The sequence below is a fragment of the Phalacrocorax carbo genome, chromosome Z, assembly GCF_963921805.1.
Source record: "Phalacrocorax carbo chromosome Z, bPhaCar2.1, whole genome shotgun sequence".
Classification (NCBI taxonomy): Eukaryota; Metazoa; Chordata; class Aves; order Suliformes; family Phalacrocoracidae; genus Phalacrocorax; species Phalacrocorax carbo.
In genome coordinates, this window is record NC_087548.1 from 20149424 (window position 1) to 20173137 (window position 23714).

Here is a 23714-nt window from a genome sequence, read left to right on the forward strand (position 1 = left end):
GTATACACTTGGCGCAGGTGGGAAGCAAAGAGGCTAGAGCTGGTCTCTGAATCACAATTTGCCTGCTGGTCGCTGGGTCACACTTGGTACTAAAGCTGACGTTTCTGCCTTAGGTAGCTGCACCTTGAAGTGTCTGTTTGCAGAGGTTCTGTGACACCACAAAGAGGAAATTCAGGGACTGCTCCGAGAGACACATGAGTCATTTCTGGTAATGGTTGACCTAGGGCTTCAGAGTTCGGAAGTGACGGTGTCTTGGGAGGTGCTCACAAACAGTGAGTCTATGTGCAGGTTCATGCATTAGGAAGAGTTACATGTCTGTGTGTCCTTAAAGAGTAAATACTTGAAAGAAAACAATCTGAGTTATACTGGGACAGCTCCCTGCTGTACTCCGTCAATGATTTTAATGTTGCGGCAAAGCTTTCTTGAAATACACAATGTCCATAAAGAACCAATGTCCAAATACCTCTTGAACAATCCCACCTACTGACAGGCTTCTTTATTTTGACTTAAAATTCAGATTCAGAATGTTAAAAAAAAAAATAAATTAACTGAAAGGACACATGTACTTTTACAGCACTCCTGAAATAAAAGCTATAGTCTGTGTCACACCAAAGGACCATGACCTAGATGCTGAGAAGGGGGAAGGAAGGAAGAATTTCTATCTCAATTTTCCAGGCAAACTGTCTTTTTCATTACACAATGGTAATGCCAAGAAGTTAAAAATTATTCAGCAGAAATCATTGTTACAAAATAAATTACATCCCATATGAAAAGGTAGCACCACAGACTTTTATATGTACCAGAACTGTGGGTTGGAGAAAATTAATGTTTCTCAAATGCTCTGAATATACAGTATTCAAACAGCTCTGACAAGAACAGATAGGCTGAAAGCTGCACAGCACACAGGTACCCTGCAGTTTGCACTTCTTTCTGATTTCTTAGCAGGTTGAAATCCTCGGCTCCTTATTTTCACTGGCTTTGATTCACATTGTCTCCCTGGGTTTTGGCCTGGGACCTAAGCCAACGTAGGCAGTATTTTGTATAGGCAATACACCATCACCGTCATTGCCAACTTCGGATCAGTTGGGTGGCAAGGCTGCTGGATCCTGTTGCACACCTGCATAGCTGATGGCATATTCTGCAGGGATTTCATTTAAAGGAGAAGATACAGACTCCACGTCATTAAATGTGCAATTTAATACTCAAGGAAGACAACCACTCTGTGTTACATAAATCCACGTTTTACCACGATTCTACATTTTTTCAGAATCCCAAACTCGGAAAGAAGCAGCGCCAGCCAGGGCGAGCGGCGGGTGTCTTCTCTAGGGACTGAAACTGGGGGAGAACCGAGGGGGACCGCCCGGCAGCAGAGTCTGCAGGAGCACCGCTGGTGCGGATGCGGGTGCGGGTGCGGTGCGGGCGCGGTGCCGGGGGCAGCTCCGCGCCCGCGGCGCGCAGGGGGCGTGGAGGAGGAGGAGGAGGAGGAGGGGGAGGAGGAGGAGCGGTATTTCGGGGCGGCGAGGAGCAGGTGGCGCTCAGTGCTGCACTGGGAAGCGGCCAGCTTGGGAGCGGCACCGGCCCGGCCCTAGCACCGCACCGCGCCGCGCCGCGCCGCGCCATGGGCTCCGCGGGCGCGGCGCTGCCGCCGCTGCTCCTCCTCGCTCTGGGTAGGTCCGCCCGTCTGTCTTTACCCCCAACCCCAGCTCGCTCTGGGAAGGTCGGTCTGTCTGCCCGCCTCCCCGCGGGCGAGGGGCGGCGGCCGCGCCCGGTGCGGAGCGGGGGGCGCGGGGGTCGGCCTCCGGCTGCGGCCGCCGCCCCTCACCGCGGCGCCGGGCCGGGCGGTGGGTGCCCGGCTGCGAGCCCCTCCGCGGTGTCCGCGGCAGAAGCGGCCCTGGTGGCCGTGTGTGGAGCGCGATGTGAGGCGGCGTCTTTGAAGCAGGTTAAACCCCCGAACTCCTGGATTGCGTGGAGTTCACCTTTCCATAAAATGGAGCGTGTGCGCGCTGCGGGGGGGGGAATGGGTGCCGTCTGATGTGTGAAATTACGCTTAAGGCGATTGTGCCTTTTTGAAAGGGGAGAGTATATTATTCATTGTGAATGCTGTTCCTAATTTGCAAGAGTCCTCTAGGTTTGTTCCCACCCTGTTGGGCAGATGTCTCTCCTTGGAAAAAGACAGGGAAACTTGAACTATCCCCTCCTTCTCTTGGCTGACTAAATTACCATTACATATGTTTTCCTGGGAACTATAAGCTACCATATTCACTTGCCATGAGCAAGTTCCCAGGCACTTTCAGGGTTTTAATATTACTTTATGCTCTCACAGACTCTTAATTAGCAAGTCACGGAAGAAGCAGCATAAATACGAGTTTTCACTGATGAGCTGTTCCAACTTGTTCTTTCAGTAACTATAGCAAACACCACATTGGAATGTGCGGCTACAGGGTATGAAATCAAATACAAAAATATTAACCTGTGGTGAGATATACATTATACAAACAACCTGGTAGTTTCTTATAAAATGAAAAAAAAAAATAAAAGTATCGACGGGCAAAGCCTTCACTCTGCACTTTTGCTTAATCCATCCTTTATTCTCCCGGTTACAGTCACTGCACACCAGGACCATCAACATGCCCTGTAATTCATGGGGTCTGAGGACTCACAAAGGTTTGTAGCGCGGTGCTGAAAGCAGAGGGACTAATTTGTGAGAGGAGGTTCCCCTGGCAATGAGGCTGACCGAAGTGGGATAGTTCTTTGTTCAGGCACTATCCATGATTTGTCTTCATTTATACAGTTGAAAGCTGTGATAATTCTGATTTCAGATGTGTCATGACATTTGATGTTAGCGGATGTAATTGCTGAGTTAGTACTCACTTAGGCCTTTTTGAGCTTGTAGAAGGAGCAGGGCAAATAAAGATTCAGGGCAGGAGCACTTTCCCTTAGTGATCTGGAGTCCCGCTGTGGTGGTACTGTTGGAGGCCTCCCATAAGCATTTTTAAATATTTGAATTCTAATGAACTGTTTTACTTTCAAAGGCTGTATTCTTGAATATAATTGGCTAGCTTAGGTGAATTAGTCAAGACTTCAGGAAAATATTCCAAGTTTAAAATAATCTTGATTTTTATGTAAGTATATGAATTATCGTCTTTATTAAATGGACCGCATAGGGGTATTGCTTTGTTGCGTCTTCAAATTCAACTAATAGTAATGCAACAGATAGTAAAGGCGTGGGTTATTCATTGTTGGTATGTACTTTTGTGTTTGGAAAGTCATTAAAACTTTGTAGATGCTACAAGAAGAAAGGAATAGAAATGCGATAGAACTGCCATTTTGATAATATTTGCTACCAACCTTGTTACTCATTGACCAAAAAGTGTATAGCACACAGAAGTAGATTATGTTAAGAGGAATAACAAGTGAAAGACTTAATAGAGAAAAAAATGCAACAAAGCCTGATGCTTTATGTTGTAACACACTGCCTTTAGCTGCTTATAGGTTTGCCACATCTAGATCTTTAAATTTAAATTTTAAGCACCCAGTTTTTTCCTTAGCTTGTTGTTAAAAATCACGGCCAAAATAGCCCAGGTCTTTCTGAGAGTGAGGCCAGTGGAAAATACAGTAGCTTTCCTGGGCTCAATTTTAGTAACATTTTCTTTGGAAAGCTCTAGTACCCTCATGCTTCAGAGGATATGCTTGAAATTTAGCAGGAAGGTTCTGTTTACCTTGTCTTGAAAATCTACTTAATTTTGGCCAACTAACAAATCTTTGGAAAAATGCATTCTTTTGGAAAGAAATCTATTTTTTATCAGCTTGATTCTAACATAAATTCTGTCCATCCTTGGTGTGGAGCTCAGTCAGACTTTGTCTCCTATTGGAGTTGTAGTGGGGTATAGCTGGTTTCGTGTGAGGTCTAGGTCTACCTGCAAACACAGAAACTCTCTTGTGTCCTCATGTTATGTGGTATTTTTACAGCAATCTCTTTTGTTGTTTGAGGCACTCTGCTTTCCAGCTTGCTTCTGGATCCTGTCCTGCTGATTGTCCATACTCCATGCTGTTAGCTGATTCCTGGACTCTGGGTGAATCTTTGTGTTCTCCCTTTTATGCAAGTAATTAACATCAGAGTCAATTCTCGAGTGGTAGTGTTGGAGCACCATGCCAGGAGGAAACCAAGTTTAGTGTGGCCTCACCTATACTATCTTAACAGGCCTTCATGCTCAAGCACACTGCACACCTTTGTCCAGCAACCCCAGGCGTAAATGGTATAACTCTGATAGGTTCTTAAAATCCCCACTTTATGAAGCATGCACCCTTCACACTATTTAACTCTGAGGTGAAAAATCACAGCTAAATGAGGGTTATGCCCTTTGGACCACAGGTGTACCACTTGAGGACCCCAAGCCCTCAAGCCTCCCTGTGGGACCCAGGAAGCCTGGAGGAGAAGGCAGCCCTTCTTTGAAATTGGGAAGGGGGAGCTTCTGTCACACATTGGATAGAATCCAGAATTTCCAAATGTAACCCCTCTTCTGTTTGGTACATAACTGACCCTTGCTGATGAAAAATACCCTGTTGGCAGTGGGCTGTAAAGCTGCATAGATGGATGGAAGAGGACACCACTATCATAGTCTTTTTCTTCAGATCACTTCTGTTTAAACTGGGATGAAGGTTGTAATAAAAGAACAGAATTTAACATGCAAAAGTTAAGAAGTGCCCAAAATAAGTTTGCGACCTGGATTTGTCCCTTCTGCCCATCAATGCATCATGTGGTCCCTTGGGTCCGCAGATACAGCCTTGCTGCTGTCACTGTCTGTGGACAGGGGAAGGTAGTGTCGTCAGAGAAGAGGGTGTGACTCCTGCCTTGCTTAGCTTTGAAATTAGAAGGTGCTCTCTGAATGAGGAGGAAAGGATGAAGGGAAAAGAATATATATATTTTTTTTCCCCTTGCAGAACTGGATTCTTTCTCTCCCTTTTTTTTGTCACAAAAGCCCAGTGCAATTTCAGGCGAGTCATTTAAATCAAATCTTTGACACGTGGTTGGAGCTTTTGTGTTCCCCTCTTTTTCTTTGCTCAGCCAGGGTTTCTCAAAACTGAAGCTGCGTTTTCATGACCTGGTTAAGCTGACCTGATTGTGGGGCTGACGCTGCAAGGACATTTTGTCCACTCCTGATTGCATGTTCCCACCAGTTTCCCTGTGCTACCACTGGGGCTTGGTCTGGGGAACAGGTCAGGGACCCATTTGCCTGAAAAATTTTTTCCCTTTTTTGGGCCAGGTCTGTTTTGGAGACGAGCTAAACTGATCCTGTTCACTTAAGCAATTTATTTAAGTGTTAGCACTGGCATAGAGGAGAGAAGTCATGGCCAGAGGAGGGAGGGAAGCTGGAAAAGTCCCTTTCACTGGTAGCCAGCACTTCCACTGGCTTAAGCTGGTTGTGAAAGTGCATCTTGACATGCAAAGCTGCTGTGTATTCACAGCTGTGAATGAAGTCAATGGAAATTGTATTTTGAATGTGCTAAGTATTCTGAAAAAAAAAAAAAAAAGTTTAGCTGTTTTGCTAGATATCCAAAAGTGGTTTTTTTGACCTTGATTATTTTTTTTAATGGAACTAAGGATGATTTCTTATTCCACTTGAGTGCTCAAAAATAAATTCTCTGTCACTCGCAAATACTTAGATGCTATGGTCAAGATATGGAGAGAAGAATCCAAAAGGAAGCTGAGCTGCTTATTCAGTAGGTTAAAATAGTATACACAAAAAGTACAAGGCAATGTACTGAGTAGCAGGGACTAAACTGATAACTGGATAGCAGGTGACAGTTGCATATTCGGTAAAATAAAGGAAGCCAAAGTCCAGGTGAAAATGCAGTGTATGATCATAACATACATGTGCACGCACACGAACTTACAACCTGTAAGACTGTAGCACCCATCTTAATTTTTGCCTTTTCCTTTGTGATCATCTTTCGTTACTTTTCTGTTTTATTATTATATTTGTGAGTAACACTAATGTTAAAAATCATTCCGAAATCTGGAGATTGCTTGAAAGCAGGACCCAAACATGAATTCTTCTTAAACTAAAACTATCTCTAGTTTTTCCTACTTTGAGTTTGTTAGGTAGTAGGAATGTTATTAATGTATTATTTTTGGAGTTTTGCCTTTCACAGCATTGCACACTGAAGTAAGGCTTCATTCATACTGTATTACAGGACTTGTATTTTGTACAAATAATGTTTATTTTAGAACACGTACAGGGTATTACCATCGCGCTCCTAAACACATTAACGGTTAATATTTATTTGTGCATAATTTGGGCAAACTAAACATGAAACTTTACCAACAAGTTTTAACTATGTGCTGTCTGGCTCTGAAACAATTTTCGAATTGTTCTTTGTTTTTTTGATTCAGTGACACAAAATTGTCATTAAAGGAGTGAAAGAAGTAACAGGACTGATAATCCTTGATTTTATTGTATTTCTTAGCCACTATATAAATGTTGTTCATTGTGGTCTTTCTTCACTATTGTTCATTTTGAATGAAGGGAAGCGGGGTTTTTCATGTAATATATTTTCATGAGGGCTAATAACTAGAACAGCCAATGTAATAGCTTAATGTCCAAATAGCTAAACGTGAATCACATACTTTCCTTCAGGGTTATAGAGGTAAAAGGGAGTGTATGCATCTTCAGAAGAGTAAAGCAAGTAATTTTCCCCAGCAGAAGTCTTGGGCAGTCTCTATCCAGTGTTGTTTTTTTCATCTAAAGGTTTCCTTTGTTAGGCTCTGTGCAGGCCAGTTCCCATTTCCATGGTGACGATGCCGAAATGCAGACAGGACACAGGCTGGAATCTCGTCTGCGTAGCCATGCACTTGCATACCAACACGTTATCTGCTTGGTTTAGGACATTTCCAGGACATTTCGGACATTAGCAGTTTTAATGTTTAGGACGTCTTTTTCACCAGGTGATCTCTGGCTCTGTGATACTGTGCTATGTTAGGATTTCAGACCCTGGAAGGTGAGAGAAAGCAAGTTGATAAGCCTATTTTTTGTGTAAATCAAATTCAAATTCAAATTAGTCAAGGACATCAGAGAACTGTCTCAGCCTTGGTTTCAATTTCTGTTTAAAAAAAGATAACAGAGCAGGATTTTGATTTCTAAACCTTCAGGTGAAACCTGATGTGTATCTGTGCTAAATAGTTATATGAACATACTCCCTTTTTAAGTCACCGATGAAAGGATAATAAAAATAAATGAATGAATTACATGGGATAAATGATACCTTCTGTCTATATTAGCTGAGTGTGAGTGATTATACCTGTAAAGCAATATGCAATAATGTCCTTCCTGCTCATGCTGCACTCATTTTCTGGAGGTGGAGAATACTAAAGGCATCTAGCGGAGTCAACATACGCTATGTGAGCATTTTTGTCACTTCCACATCAGGGTGGGAGTTCTGAATTAGCAAATAAACTCAGTATTCTGGGTGCTACTAATTGTTAGTTTTATTTAGTTCCTGAATAGCATTTCAGGATCATCAGAGGACTAAGTTAGTTTTATTTTCTCCTGGAGGTGCCTATTCATTAAAAATCTAATGAGACTTGTGTATTTTTCAGGATGTAAAAGAGGAACTTTGCAGGCAAAGAAGTAAGATAAACTCTTTCAACAGTATTTGAATGCCATATGAGCAAAGATGTTTTGTGTATAGCCAAATGGCATCTGCATGGTTGAATGTCACACATGATGAATGTCACGGATTCTTTTGTCCCTTTCAAATTACTTGTAGACAGGGCGAAGGGCTTGGAAGTTACGCACAGCCCTGGTGGGACTCTCTTCCCTTATTCCTGATTTATTTTGCCCTTTTAATCCTGCTTCCAAGTTAATGATTCTTCTTTTGTTTCATAAAGGATGTATTTTTTTAATTTTACAAATCTCCTTGGCTAATATGATTGTTATCCTGAAAAGGGAGTTTGTTCGCCCAGTGTGCAAAACACCAAACTACCCAAAGAGTGGAGGTATTTTTATTTAACTCATCTTTGCACAAAGATGGATGCTAGGTGGTAACCCACAAAGCTAGCACACTGCACGGAGAAACTACAAGGCATTTATACAGTTAAACTTGTCAGTCACAGCTAATATTTACACGCCTCAGCTAATAATTGGTTAATTTCTTTCTTGCTTGGATATAAAGGTACAGCTCATTTTTAATTTACCACACATGCTCAGAGGGTAAGGGACTTACTGGCGGGGGGGGGTGGTTCCTGGCCTATGGGCCTGAGTTTTAGTATTATAATGAGGATAGTTCGCCTAATGGGCACTTTGTTTTAATTCTTACCAACATCGCAATTAGTTGTTCTCCTTGAACATACACTTTATGACCCCATTCTCAGTGTCTTCTGAGGCAGGATGTTTGCTTAGATCAGTCTCTCAACCCTCCCCAAGGATATAGTTGTAAAACCAGTGCTTCCCTCTCTCTCAGTTCCCGTCTCTGGCAGTCAGTTCTGTTTTGCCAGGCTCACATAGTTCATTGTTATGGCTTAGCAGAAAATTCCAAAAATTCCATTTTCTTCAGGATATCATGATTGCTGATTTCTGAAGAACAGACAATAAAGAAATCTGGAGGAAAAATATTGTTAACAAACACTTTTGGAAGAGAGCATACCTAAGGAAATAACGGAGTTTGAGGATGGGGGTGGTTGTGGAGAAAGGTTGAAATAGCTTTTTTACCTTTTATCTAGTGCCCAGTCTATCTACCTGTCTAGCTATCTGTCTCAAATATAAGTGGCCCTTACACAAGAAAGCTGGCAGCAGTCCATGGCATGTTAAGGCTGTGACACAAAGCTGTATACAGTGATAGGACCACAGATGCCGAAGCTGCCTGACCCATTAGATTATCCAGTAAAGGACTACCTCCACCGATGGCAAGATCAGATTTCTTATCTGAATGAGGAGTAGTTGACCTGCGCTCAACTCACATGAGCTTGTTGCAGTGGTGGGTGCTGCTTTGAGAAGTTGTGAAGTCAGCATTTTTTGGGTGGGTGCTTGTGCCATGCTCTATGCTGCCTGGACTAAGGCAGCTGCCTGTAGGTAAACCAGCTGGATTAGCCAACAGAGTGTCTAGCTTTTCCACATGCAGAGCAGTCACTTCTCATAACTTCTCAGTTCTTGTGACTGTTGTGTTCATGTCTCCCTTCAACTGTGAAAGCACATCAGCTAAGAAATCCTACTTAACTGCATTATCTGCTAAAACAACAAATCAGTGAATTACTGGACTTTAAGCCCAAATTTACTCTTGGCCAGTCCTGTTCTCTTAGTGAGCTAAATGTCTATGTAGGTGTCCAAATCAGGGCAACCTGTGTCAAGAGTTAGTGGCCTGCTTTGTTAATAGTAACGTGGTACAATAAGGAAAGTAAAACATAGAGGAATCCACTTGATAGGCACCTGTCTGAAGCAGAAGCAGGTGGAGTATCTTGTCCCTGTGTGCCTAATGTGTCCTAAATGCTTACCAAATACCACTGCATTGGAGAGCGTGTGATTCCAATGTTTCTGTGCCTGTATCCTTGCTTGCATTTTCTGTTTGAGAAGAATGGTAATTGCTCAAATAGCAAAAGGGCATAGCATTTGATTAAATATTTTTTCACTGCTTCTACTTTCTTAACAGTAAATTCTAGTAAGACAATAAGAGTAGTGCTCTAATAATGAACATGAGAGCCACTTAATCCAGCATTCCTATTGTGTGGCATATAATTTGGTTATATTTATGTGCAGTACTTCAGATGCATATAGAACTGATTGGATTTATAGATATTAAACTCCAATTTAGCTGAAATTTCTCAAATGAGAATTTAGCTAACCTTTCCTAAGTGAAAAAAATGTTAGTGGCCTAGCAGTTCGTCTAACTATGGCCACCAAATAGAGTTCCCATTTAAGTATGCCTGAAATACATATAGGTCAAATTTAGAACAGCAGAAATGACTGAAAATTAAAACACTTTCTTATAAAGATGGGCAAAACAATAAACAGAAGAAAAATCCAGCAGCGCTGCTTCGCTAGCAGTCCACTAGTAGCTCTGCTAGTAATAGTTATCCTTTTGACTCTAGTGAAGTATCATTTCATTTTGCTGTCTCTACTCTCTCTGTTTTCTTTTCCAAACTGCCCAAAGCCAGTTCACCGTACTGCACAGGAAAAAAATACAAGTCTCTGGAGTTGTCTTTCTGAGAAGTTGACAGCTACAATAGACTTCGCTTCTCTGAAGACAAAAAGCAACTGTTCTGCTTTTGTGGAAGCAAGTATTATCTCCAGAAAACTCTTCCTAAATGTACATGGGCCCTTCTCTCTGACCCTCCAAATATACAATGGCTGCATCTTACAAAAACGGTAACTTCTTTCCAAACTCTGACTAGACATAGCCTGTCACCCACCTGACCACAGACATCTAGATTTGCCAGAGTCTGGTGTGCGGGCTGAGGGCTGGGAAAGTGCATGTTGCAGCCCACTTCGCCTTAAACCTGCTCTTCCTGCCCCAGAGTGGCAGAGTTCCATGGCTTGGCCCCAGCAGAGACATTTAGCTGCTTTTGAAGGACATGAAAAATATTTGCTTGCAAAGCAGGAAGGCTCAGGAGGGTCAAGGGGAGTGTTTGAACTTCATCCTTCTCAGGCACCTGTATTAGGTTCCTCCTTCCCTTGAGGTCAGGGCTGCGGAAAAAGTAGGAGCAGTAAATGTCTAGTTCAGCTTTTTTCAAGAAGTAGCTCCCTGAGAAGTGATGGTAATAGTCATCTGTGAAACGTGGGTTTAATTCTCCCTTGAGCCTCATGGCAATGTAGGCTTGCCTCCCAAACTCGTCCAGAAGCATCTTTGCTAGCAGGCAATAAAGCAAAAAGAAGTGCTCTTTACCTCTGCAATTGGAACCAGGTCTCAGCTCATCCCAGGACGCGTACTCGTGTTTCCAGGAGACAAGCAAAGGCACATCTCGCCTGTGGCCTAACGTCTGGGGCACTTAGCTGGTAGGAGAGGAGTTCCGAGTGGGCCCTTTTGGACTGCTCATGCAGTTCACATTTGGTAAATAGGCAGTGTATAAAGAGAAGTTATTTAGCTATTTAGTTAAATGGTTTAATTATTTAGAGCAGAAATTATTTATGAAGGAAGTAGTCATTGCTTCTGGCCATGATATCAGAGTAGTGTGGGATACTTTCCTTTGGACAGGGTACTTCTACACCTGTATCATATTATAAATCTTTATATGACTTTGTGCTATGAAACCTAGGTGACATATAATTTTAAGTCCATTCTGGATTAGGCATCTACTGAGGTTTGGGCTTCCTGGATAGTTTCCTTGATTTTAATGAGCCCAAATTCGCCTAAGCCCCATCTGGTGCCAGAATTTATCATTTCAATGTGCATTAAGGAGGAATTTCAGGTGAGTGATTGAGACCACCTACCTACCATTCAGGCTGCCTAGCCATAAGCTCCCATTATAATCAGGGGAGAGAAACAGTTGTTCTCTGCTATAGGAAAATAAAAGTTCTGATAATTATAGCTCTTCCAACTATTGTATTATATATCCTGTGGCACTTTGGAGGTTTTCTTGTTGCAGGAAGCTGATGTAGCAACTTCTTACAGCTGAAGCTGTTCTTGTTTCTGGGGCTGTCTGTGTACAGTGCAGAAAGCTGAGCTTCCGGCTAGCTCTTGCGAAGCTGTGAGGGAGGAACAGGGTCTTAAACACAGTATCCTAAACAGAGTGATGGCAAGGTCACTCTCAAGCCACCACAGTCCTCATGCTGCAGCTGCAACACTGGAGCAGCACAGAGATGGTGAAGGCAAGTCCCTCAGCCTTTTTCTAATTCAGCCTTGTACGTCACAGGTAACTGTAATATCATATAATACATTAATATGTTATAATACACTGAATTTTCATATAGCCTAGAGTATGATATGAGTAGGGAAATATAGATGCCTTTGGTTTCTTTGTCACCTTCTTGATACCTGTGTGCAAACATGCTTTCATAGCAGCTGAGACGAGCAAATGCAGCAAATAGAGATAGCAGTCACATTGGTTTCTCTGTGATGACATGCATTTCCTCACAGTCATAACATGGTTCATGCTTCTCTGACTATATTTGGAAATATTGCTGGTTTAAAAAAAGGGTCAACAACTGATAACGTGGACACAAGGGAAGAGAATTTGCTGGAGTGAAATGCTGCGTGAAAAGTTGGTTTTATCACAGGGAAGCACATGAAGGTTTATTTTATTATTTGTGAAGCCAGTGACATAATTGCGTATAAAAAAAATATAACTGTGTACAGGCTTGTTAGCCTTAGGTACTTTCAGTATCTTTGTGGTATCTGGTAGTATAAGGACAAGGTTGAAACAGTTCCTGTTGTACTAATGTAAAAGAAAAGAAAAACTGCAGGTCGGCTTAAAAAGATGGAATTTAAGTGACTTTTCTGTAAAAGAAAGTTTTCCCCACTTAACAATGGAAACATGCCAGGATAATAAATTTGAGTAGGCTTGAATTCCTCCTGTCTTTATTAAAAACACAAAGGAAGTTGTCAGTCTTGCAGGAACTGCTCTTAAGCATTACTTTGGAATCAGTCCCTGCGTGTACAGTAGGTTGTTGAGATTTCTTAACTCCAGATGAAGAGCAGCTTATTTCTCTGCTCTGAGAGCCAAGGAGAGCAATGTGTGTGCCACAGGGGAGTTATCAAGAGGAAGATAAGTCTTTAAGAGTAACTAATGCAGTTGTGGGTAAATTTTAATTAGATCTCTTACTCTGCAGCAGTGCTGGAACAGTAAAATAGCACCTCGTCATGTCCCAGTCTCTCCAACTTTTCATTCACAATTTGTACGTTGTATCATGTTTGGGTTGCTTTTACAGCAGGTTATTGGTAACTCTTCAGTGCAGCTTCTTGGGTCATAAACAGTTGTAATTGAAAGGCAATGACTCAGGCTTTCACACGCTCGGAGGCTTTCGGGCTGGAAGCTGACCTACTTCCAGGAAGAAGCAGTTAGCCAGCTAAGCCAAGAAAACTTGTTGGAGGGAGGGAGAGGAGGGGAGGAAGAGGGGCGGGAGGGAGGGTTTGCTACTAAATGAGGCATTGTTTTTCCTTTCTTCTGGGTGTGGTTTTTTTGATTGTTGTGGGGTTTGGATTTTTTCTTTGTGGCCTATAATTTATTTTTACACTAAAAGTTATAATCGCTGTTAATTTCTGTTCATTATTAAGTAGTTTGAGATGTTGTAGCTGTTGTGAAGAAAATGTCAGTCTCAAGCTAAAAGAAAGTAAAAGTAATAGATGAAGTAGTAAAACGAAGACTTACCTGGTAAGGCTTCTCTAAACATAATGAAATATCAACAAAGTAACTGAAGTGAGAATTATAAGTACAAAAAAATTTAGTGTCTTGCCAGTCACATTCTTTGCTCCTTTTGATTCCTGTCAGAGGTTCACATTGCCTTATTTAGAAGGTTGTCCTCAATAAGAAATATGTTAAATTTAAAATAAAAACAGATTAACTGTGATTATAAAACTGATGTTTCAGTTCAGGAGATGAAGATATCTGCTTGCCATTGTGTGTGTATACTGATGAGGTTGTGCATACTGAAGAAAAAAATACAAAAAATAGAGAGGTAAATATACAGGAGAAAACTAATGAGAAAATATTTTTCACTTATATTGACTGTATTGGGTAAAGGTTTATATACCTTTCCAGATGGAATTATAAGTAGTCTTCTATTTTCGCTGCATTAAGTGGGTTGGATTCCACAAAGCCCCGTCTGAGTACCTAAAGATACATCAAAAAGAGGATTTATTTACAAAAAAGCCTCAGACAGTGTAACCAATATAGAGTTACTTGTTTTACATGAAAAAAACTTGGTTTGATGACACTAGCTGTTTATGCACACAATGCACATACCAATATAGTAAAGCAGATGAGGCTGAAGACTAATACGTTAAGAAAAAAAAAGTGGTTCATTTCTGGGCAGATTTCTGCCCTGAACAAGCTCATTGCAGTGAGAATTGCCCAGTGACTTCTGAAAGCCACAATGAAGAATATCTGTGCTGCAATTCAATAGAATAAAATAGCTGCATGTTGCTTGTTTTATTCTTTATGTATTCACAGTCTTGTCAATAAAACCTTCAAAACACAGTGTGTTATGAAAGCTGTTCAAATTATAGGTTGTCCATTCTGTAAGAATACTTGACTAATTCCAGTTGGATTATTGCTGATAACATAGGTTCTGATAATAAGGGAGTAACTATACTCTTATAAAAAAAGGTTCTTGCCTTTCATAAAAAAGCAGCAAAGTAACACTAAATGTATTTAATATGAAGCAAATACTACTTGACTACCCTCTTTCATAACTTTATTACTTTCCCTTCCTGTGATCATTCCCCCTTCTGCCTAATATTTCAAGGACAGTAGGTAACTGTAGTGTGAACGGTATCTGTAGGTGCCTGTACTCCCTTGTACTAACTTGGAATCTGTGATCCAATTTCAGCAAATTTATGCAGAGGATGAAAAAAAAATTCAGTTGGGTATTGGAGCAAGACAAAAGCTCCTTTACAAGTTCCTTGACAACTGAGGAGATCCCGTGTGACCTTGCACAATGCAAAGCACCAGACAATCCACCCTGAAGAGAGCCCTTAGAAGTATTTCAGCCACGGAGAAAGCTTGAACCAGAGTGCACAATTCACTGTGAGAGGAAGCTAGCGGAAACTGAGAGTTACGCATTCTCTCATCTCTCCTATTCTTTCTTTTTCTCTGCCCCCAGCAGGGTCTGACAGGCTTCAGGGCCCTGCCAGTGTGTGCTTTTTGGAGGAATAAATCTTTGAGACCAAGGGGAAAGTTTTCTTTGTGGAATTTTTAGTGGCTCTCATGGAGCAGATTAACATAAAGGGCAAAGTAAAGCCTTCTTCTGGAAATAATAGATACTTTAAAAAAATGCTAGCCTGAGCACTTAAGGCAATGCAGGCTGTACACATCTTACTGTCTGCCAATCTATGAAACTGCTTCAGGAAGCAGACAATAATCCAGTAGGATTTTCTTGAAATTTTTTCCAAAACAATTCATGGACTAAAAACCCATGCAAGAATGCCTGTAATACTACCTTGGTTTTACCGTAATGCCAGGTCATGGCCTTGCTTTCTTTAGTGACTACATGTTTACCCCCTCCACCCCCAAACCCAGGCATGCTGATGACTTTGGGTTTGTTAGGGTCCGTTGCCCTGTTGGATATGGCACGGGGGCAGCAATTATAGCTGTGGCCGTGCTACTGAGCAGAGGAGAGCTGCCCATAGGGGCTCATTCTGTTCCCTCTGCTGGCATTGTTACTGGTGGGAATGTTCGCTAACAAAGATGAACAGTCACTTAGCTAGATTGTATAATGAACTTTTTCTGTTTTATAGCTAATAGTCATTTGAATAAGAGACTAACATACCATTAATGAAAAAAGGTGATGAAGTTTCCTACTGGCAAAGTTAACACTAGATAAATCTAAAATTAACGCTTAACATGAGGTGGATCCTTATAGACTCGGTGGCCAAATTCCACTGTGTTTTGTTTTTTCTTTATACTGTGATGGCTAGACCTGTTTGATCCAGGCTATGAATAACAGCAGCAGTGAATGCTTCTGTTTGACTGGATGTTCTAATGAGAGATAAGACTTGGTATAACTGAGTCTGCATGATTCTGTCATGTATTGCCATGTTAAATTAGAACACCACCTTTGCAATGTAGTATAAAGTGAATGAAAATTCAGTTTTACGATTTACAGCGAAAACAAAATGACACATTTATTATGACACTTATAACACAAAATGCAGATTAATAATATTTTAGTATGTTATTAAAATTTTATAAACTTATTTCACAAACCAAGTAATCAAACACACAAATTTGATTCATTTTTCTCATCAAAATAAACTTTTTTCTTGTTGTTACATGGATTAATATGAATAAGGGGTTACAATCAGACAACTACTATAATAATGACATTAAATGATTGATTACCCAATAGCCATTTTCTGCTTGCTCACTTTAAGATGTGAGCTTTGCTTACAAAACCAAATTGATTATGAGCTGGGTGTACCTAATATGAGCTATTACTTCAGTAAACTTGCTTCAGCTTGTACTTCAACGGCAGCAAACAGAAGGCATTATAGCCATCATTAGACATGTCATTTAGAGTTAAGGAAGAATTCCCACACCTTCAGGCTTAAAGGTGCAGAGTCAGAACATGTCTTATTTTTCGTCCTATTAGGAACAAGAAAATGGCAGTGCAGAAGTATAAAAGCAGCTATACTCCTACACTGCAGCTCGTGTGGTATATGCAGCAATAATGCAGTTGTTGAAATATAGTTCTCAGGAAAAACATCCCATTCAAAGGGATACTGGAGATTACTGGAAAGCTTACAGTTCATTTTATCCCATTAAGGATTTTTTTCCTAACTGTTCTTGTCTTTATATTGGGAGCTACTCTGCTCAGTGAAGCGGCCCTCTTTAAAGCAAAGTGCCCATGCCCCCTACCCAGTCAGTGGAGGGGAACTGCTGGTTTTCAAGTCTTCAGAGAGGCTTTCAGAAGCTTTAGGCTTGTATCTGGCTTCCTTTGTTCCGTGCAGTCTGTTTATTTGACTATAAATAAAGTGCCATTTACAGACGTAAGTTAGGAAGTGGACTTTTACTTGACCAATTAATCTCTCATCGTGATTTTTACGTCACAGAGTAGAAGTCTGTCACCAAAAGCTATTAAAATCTAGATAATGAATTAGTTTTCTTTATTTCAAGATTCTTGAATTATCAAAGTTCATTGCCTGAAGGCAGCAACAGATACTGAGTCTTTCCAGCCGACTATACAGAACTTTGAACCTAGATGCTTCAATGATTGGTACTCTTTTAGTGCATAAGAGACCCTCTTATTCTGGCAGAGGCTTAAAATAGGTTTGAAGCAAACTTAGCATTTTCTCTTTTTTGGCTACAAATGCTCGAATTTATTGTTCTGAATGTTATATCTAGATAGATATAAAAATGGATAAAAGATGTCCTTATACTGTAAGCGCTATATAAGATGGTGGAAGACGGCAGGAAAATGCCTAGTTATTGCAAGTATATACTTGCTAGGCGCAAACCTAATAAGATTTCAGTGGAGTAGATCTAAAAATCAAAAACCTGCTAATGATCATAAAAATGTGGAATTTAAAATTACTGTGATTGAAACTGTTGTTCACTTGATAATGTTTGTGGTGAGTCGGAGTGTATTTGCCAGCTTTTCTACTTTGATTTTGTAAAGCAGTCATGAGTGAGAGGCCAAGCTGATCCACAAGAATATGGCAGATGACATCATGTCTTCAGAGGCTGGGTTTTCTCGTTGCTTTTTCGCTCTTTTCTTTTTGCTGTCCTTGACTGGCTGCCTGGCCAGAAAGTGACAATGATAGAGGCAGTTTCGAGAAGAAACCTGTGGTGTGGTATACACTTTTCCCATTATTCCAGGCAGAAATTCTTGACTTCAGAGAGCAGTGCTCTGATGCTGCAGTGGTGCAAATTACTAAAAATAATAAAATCAAGCCCCAGTGGGAAGGAGGAGTGAAACGGTTCATGGAGGAGGTGAGATGGGAGTCTGGGGAGAAAAAAGAGCATTGCTTCCCTAAGCTGTGATAAGGCCCAGAGAAGCTGTAAGGAGCCGACTCATCAGCAGGCTGGGCCAGGCAGTGTCCTTGCTCATTGGAATCAGCCCCTACCTTGGAGAAAGCAGGAGCACAACAGCAGCCCCGGAAAGTCCAGGGAGGGATGCTGCAGCACCTGTGGGAGGGCAAGGGGAGAGGTTGGCAGGCAACGTGTAACCAAGCACGCATTGTGTCAGGCTCCATCTGACTTGTCACAGCACCCTAGGGGAACTTTAACCAGCATGGGGACTTCCCGTCAGGCTGCTGGTTGTGACATCTGGTCTCTGTAGTTTTATCCAGTTCTGGAAATTTTTGCCACAGCAAAATAAATAAATAAATAAATCCCTGACCTTGGACACAGTTTGGAAGTTCTTCCATGCATTTGCACCGAAGTTGGCCAATGCACTTAGAAGATATTTAGCAAATTTACGAGTTGTCTAGCAGTGTGATTTGCTAGTAACTGTGTAACAGCGTCCAGGCAGTCAAGAGGTTTTCTCTAGATGTCATTGGATTTGGGGTCAGACTGGAAATGTTTATCATTCTAGGATACTTTTGGCTCTTCATTCAAAAGCCAGGGTTTATATCCATGTGAACCATATAACATGGACAGTTGTTCTTCCTCTGTATTTAAATGTGGGATGGCATTGTGGTATAGCCTCCTGTAGCCCCTAAGAATGGGGCAGTGCTAAATTGTGCTTGATTTCTGACTGAGGATAATATAATTTGAAAACAACAGACCCAAAAATAAACATAGGATGTGACATGAGCAGAATATTTTGATAAAATGCAAGTATATTAGATCACAAAAGAATTACTGGCAGTAGTCAATATCTATTTCAACTCCTCCCACTCCCCAAAACCCAGACTTGAACTATGAATATGTGGTTGTGTTTAGCATCAAAAGTATTGCAAAACACAGCGTGATATGTCTGTATACATTCTCTTCTCTAGTCTTAAATAACATGAGTCAGGGAATATATTTATCTCTAAGGATGTTTCTCAAGGAACTATACTTTTAGCAAAGGGTGATTGCTTGCTTTCCGGCGGCCAGCTATAGATAGTGGTTGTTTGAAAACACTAATATATGATTTCCTGTTTTGAGTTTGTGGTAAAAAAAATAGTAATTATGTGAGTTGCATTTAGTCTTCTGCTAGTAATGTTTGTGTTTCGTATTCTATGGACAACAGTACAAAATTCAATTACATTTTTTGTGTGTCATGAACTTTGCCTACAGACCTGTGGTTGTGATTTTAATGTTCTTACTATGATGTTTTTATTTTTGTTACTATTACAGCTGAGCTACTGTGATGGCCTGTTTTATGCTGATACAATCCCTGTTAACCTCTCTTCCAAAACTGGTTTTGGGACCTGGAAGAGAGTGATACCAACAATGAGCGCTCTGCCCATCAAAACTAGAGAAACACTTAGAATTTAAGCTTATATTTTTAAAACGCCAAAGATCGGCACATCCTTCCTGAAAGGGTCCTTGTTATAAGGGCTTATCATAAAAGCTGACACTTTATTACACAATGATTCATACTGAATAACTATGGTGAGGCATATTTTGTGTGTAGAGCAGATAAAACACATTCTGTCCGGGCACACAGGAAGGGAGGGGCAATATGAGGGATGTTTAACCTGTGAGCAACTCCATGAAGCTGCATCAACAGGGAACCTTGGGCAGTAATTGCATGGTGCAACTACAGGTCTTGATTTCTTCCATTGCTGCTATTTTGGGGGGTTGTCAGGAGCCCTAAGGTGTTCCTCAGCTGGGCTGTAGCTTGTTCCTGGGATCTCACCTCCAATCTGGAAGAGAAGTTATCTACTCCTAACTGTTAGGGGATGCTGGCCTTTCCCCTGCAGTTTCTGTAGTGGACATTGTCCTAGATGTCCACCTACAGCACTGGATCAGAAAGAAATCATGAGGAGTGGGCTCCCATGCCCTGTAAACTTGAGATACTTGGGACCTTGCCCTCAGCCCACACTGCAAAATGGCGTGGAGTGGCGATACCCTTGTTCTTAAGCATGCAAGTGCCCAAGGAAAAGCGATTAATACCATGACCACAGCAAAGTGGAGTTTTGGTGTTAAGTGTCATGATTTATTAATGCAATTCTATCTTACATGTTTGTATTTCTAAGTTTTCCTGTTTGGACAACTCTTCAGACTGTTTGGACTGAAAACAAAGGCTTTTAGCATGATAATGAAATAACTCAAAAATGTACTTTTTCTGATGCAGTAGATAATGTGATTTTTGTTTCAGTGCTTCAAACATTAAGTTGCAGATACAGTAGAATACAAACAGCATTGGTAGTTACAGTCAGTTCATTTTCATTGTAATGTACCTCAGCAGGCTGTTGATGTTTGCTGTGCCATAAGCTTAAAGCTAATTATGCCTTTACCTAAGGAGGATAACAGACCTCTGAATCATATTTCTTGCCTCCCTTCAGGTAAAACATTCCCGTTAGTAATGCTGCAACTTTTATTAAGGCAAACAGTGAATGAGTCATTGATCCCTGCCCACAAGATTACCTGTAAAGAGTGCTCGACAGGCATTACATGTGGGCAGATGGGTACGGTAGGAAAAAAACTGGGTTTTTTTGCTTGCACGTGTCAAAGGCTACCTTTTATTTTCTTTTATTGGGAGAGCTGACACAGATGAAGAACCTTTTTCAGTGGGATCAAAATTCTTCTTTAATTCCTTCTGTGATAATCATAATCTTTCTGTTAACAGGCATTCTTCATAACTGCTGTGAAGCCTACAATGTTGGGCTCCTAGAAGCAAAAATATTTTCAGGTCCATCAAGACAGCAGTTTGGATATGCAGTTCAGCAATTTATAAACGAACAAGGCAAATGGTAAGCAGTTTGAATAGCTTGTTCTATGCCCAGCTAAAAGCTTAAGGTGAAAATGTTGCAATTACTTTTCTTTTATAATTCTGCACTTCATTTAAATATGTTCTGGTTAATTCCTTTTTATATTAGAGCTATATCTTTATGAATAAATACATATATTATTAAAACAAAACTTGAAATATTATTGAGAATTATGAAATATAAGGCATATGCATGTGAAGGTTCAGGCTTTTTTCCTTTACACAATGCAATCTGAGGTCTTTACGTTTATCTTCTGCTTTCATCTCCAATACACCAGTTTCCTCAAACTCACAATTTCTGTAGAATTTTAACTCTAATTTCAATCCTTCAATAGCATCTTTGTTACACATTACATTTCTGTGGGATATTTTTCAGGTTAAAGAAATGATTAGGACTGGGAAGTTCTAATTATTAATATTAAAATTAAGTTAACTTAAATTTATACTCTGTCGGGCAGAAAATGGTATTAAGTGTTCACTCCTCAAGGGTCAGCATATTTAGATGTATACAGTAACACAATCCTAGCAAAGGCCTTGTGTCTGCTGCATCTCTTCAGCCATAAAATTTGATGTGAAATCCACTGTTGCCACAACACTGGGCTTGATGAGTAATTAGTAAAATATTTTTTCTAGTAATTTGGTTTCAAAAAGAACTTTAAAATATTAACCCAGAGTAAGCCCATTTTGTGGAAGACACATTGTCTCCTTTTCTGCAGCCTCAGCAACTGCAAAGCCTAAGGCGTCTTTCACAGCAAGGACTATATGTCTATAAATAATTCAGTATTACTCAACTACTTTAAGTGGTTATTTGTGTATACGTGGTTTTAAGTCTATAGCGGAAAGTCACATGAGTTACATATATTATCATAAGCTGAGACAACATTTTAGATGTGTCATTCTCCATAGAAATGGGGTCAGAACCAAAATAGCTACGGACTGGCATGTTTGCTTAAGTGATGATGGATGGATAGTATGTAACTGAACTTTTTTCGGTAAAAAGAAGTAAGATGTTAAAATCTGAAATCCATGGAAAGCGTTTTACAGATAACGTTTGGAAAAGCCTATCCTAAAATATTGAGCTAGCTGAGACATTTATGTGTAGCCCTGCACAGGGACCCTGTGCAGTTGCAACTGGTTGCATATACAAGATGTAAGACTACCCAGATCTCCCTGTGTCTCCAGTATTACTGTATTACCAGTGCCCAGGAGGTAGAGTAAGAGGAGAGTGGAGCTGTATCCTCCAAACCAAAAGGTCAGGTCAGCGTTTCCTCTCCCTCCATTGTGTAGGTTCCCAACCTACCGCTGCTCCTCACCTGATGTTGTGGTGGCTTCTCACTGAATTTCTGCCTGCTTTAACTATGTTTTAACTATGGGTTTAGTCACCCATAGACCAGATCTCCTTTTTTTTTCTTTTTTTTACCTTTTCCAACTTCAAGGAGAACAAGAATGTCTGCTTGAAGTTAATTAAATGCTTTGACTCACACATAGAGTACTTATGTCTTGTGTTTTATCCTTCTTGTTTTTTCTACGAGCTTGCAACAAGGAGCGCTACGTTCCAGACTCATCCAAGCTATAAATGTTTTATATTTCTCTGCTTTATTTTTACTTCTGATATAAAAACTCTTCCACTATCACTTTCTTTGATAATGTGTGGTGGAGCTTGGAAAAGAAAGTAACTCTGGATTAACTTTTCCTGTCTTCTCCCAAGTATATGAATATTACGAATCTGGGAAACTTTTCTTTAGCTAGGTACTTCATCATTTGATTTATTCACTGCACAATGTCTGACCATAGCTCCAAAATTCAGGGGAGTTTTGTCAGCTCTTTTTCAAGTAACCATGACTTGTTAGAGTCTCTTCAGTGAAATAAAGCTCTTTTCAGTCTTCCTCTCAAGAAATCATTAGACTATCTTAAAAAGTCAGTCATAGTTTACTCTCTTGCTCCCTTCATTTCTAGGCTATTTTCTTTTTTTGGGACAATAGAGCTTTTTCTTGTGTGCATTATTTAAGAAAAAAATCACCGCTCAAGCTGTTCGGTAGAGTTGGTTTCTCCTGTAAGTGATATGGAGGCTGCAGTCCACATGCAGAGCACTTGTTGACATGCCTGAAGTAAGCCTAAGATAAACAGCCTGAGCTTTGCATAATCAGGATGCTGCTTTCTGTCAGAGGGGAACATTTATCATCATATTCTTTTATGAAGAGGCTGTCATTGTGCAGCAAGAATGACTTGAAAACTCTGTTCAGGCACAGTAGGTCTGCTCACCACATCAAACATTGCTGGGGTGGCACCTGTCTCCAAGGGAGAGGTTATCCAGAATCTGAGATCCACCAGAAATTTCATCACCTGCTAGACCTTGCTTCTGTTAATAAGATCACATGGTACTATATCAAATACAGCTTTAAAAATCTTCCTATACTCTCTAAGAGCAGAAAGGAGAGAGACACAAAAAACCAGGAGATGCTAGTTATATTGTTCAGCTGTATTTCTGGGAGGTACATCTACTGAGGCATTAAGTGCTATAGAAAATAGAGAGGAAAATTTTTGCGGAACTGGGACTGCATGCAGCAGTATGTTATCACTTTTGCTTGGCAATGAGTTCAGAGAGAAGAGGGAAGATGGTCCAACCAGGAGCACAGGGCTTTAGACGGGGCTGGTATGTGTTGGGAAGCTGTGACACAAACCAGCAAGGGAGCTCTTTTTGTGTAGAGTCAGATGATCCAGGATAATTGGACACTGGTCTGCTGTGCATTCATGGTCATTGATGGCATGTGATGCTTGTAAATAAGGACAAACTTGCAAGTCAAGCACATCTCAAGCTTTTCATGGTGTCTGGTGGGAATTTCAAAACAAGAGCTCTTTAATGAACTCAAGGAAAATTGTGAACACCAAAGAAACTCATCAATTAGAAAAGTTTAGGCAGTCCACCATGCAAGTAATTAGCCACAACAGAAACATTATTCAGTTTATGCTCTGGTTCTCCCTGTCATGAGATCATCTGTATTTGAACCTTAAATCAAGACCAAATTATCTGTTATTTTATAAACATAAGCTTTTATAAAGGCAGCCTGTACTATGTCAAATCTGTCTTGAATGTGCATGCCCTGAACAGCAGCTGAGAGTACGTTCTGCAGAGATGACAGTACTTACTCCTGAGATTTGGTTTTACGTCTGTCTCAGGTGAGGAAGATTGAATAGATGTATATA

General features: G+C 40.7%; 1 protein-coding gene across 1 annotated transcript in view; it reads left to right on the forward strand.

The window, feature by feature from the left end:
- The first annotated feature begins 1527 nt into the window (after nt 1-1527).
- The window catches only part of ITGA2 (integrin subunit alpha 2), a 69744-nt gene continuing 47557 nt past the window's right edge, over nt 1528-23714 (forward strand). Inside the window, exons 1-2 of the mRNA XM_064438731.1 lie at nt 1528-1667; nt 20370-20493. Coding sequence (XP_064294801.1) covers nt 1619-1667; nt 20370-20493 — 173 coding nt within the window. The 5' untranslated portion in view covers nt 1528-1618. The remainder of the gene's footprint in view (nt 1668-20369; nt 20494-23714) is intronic.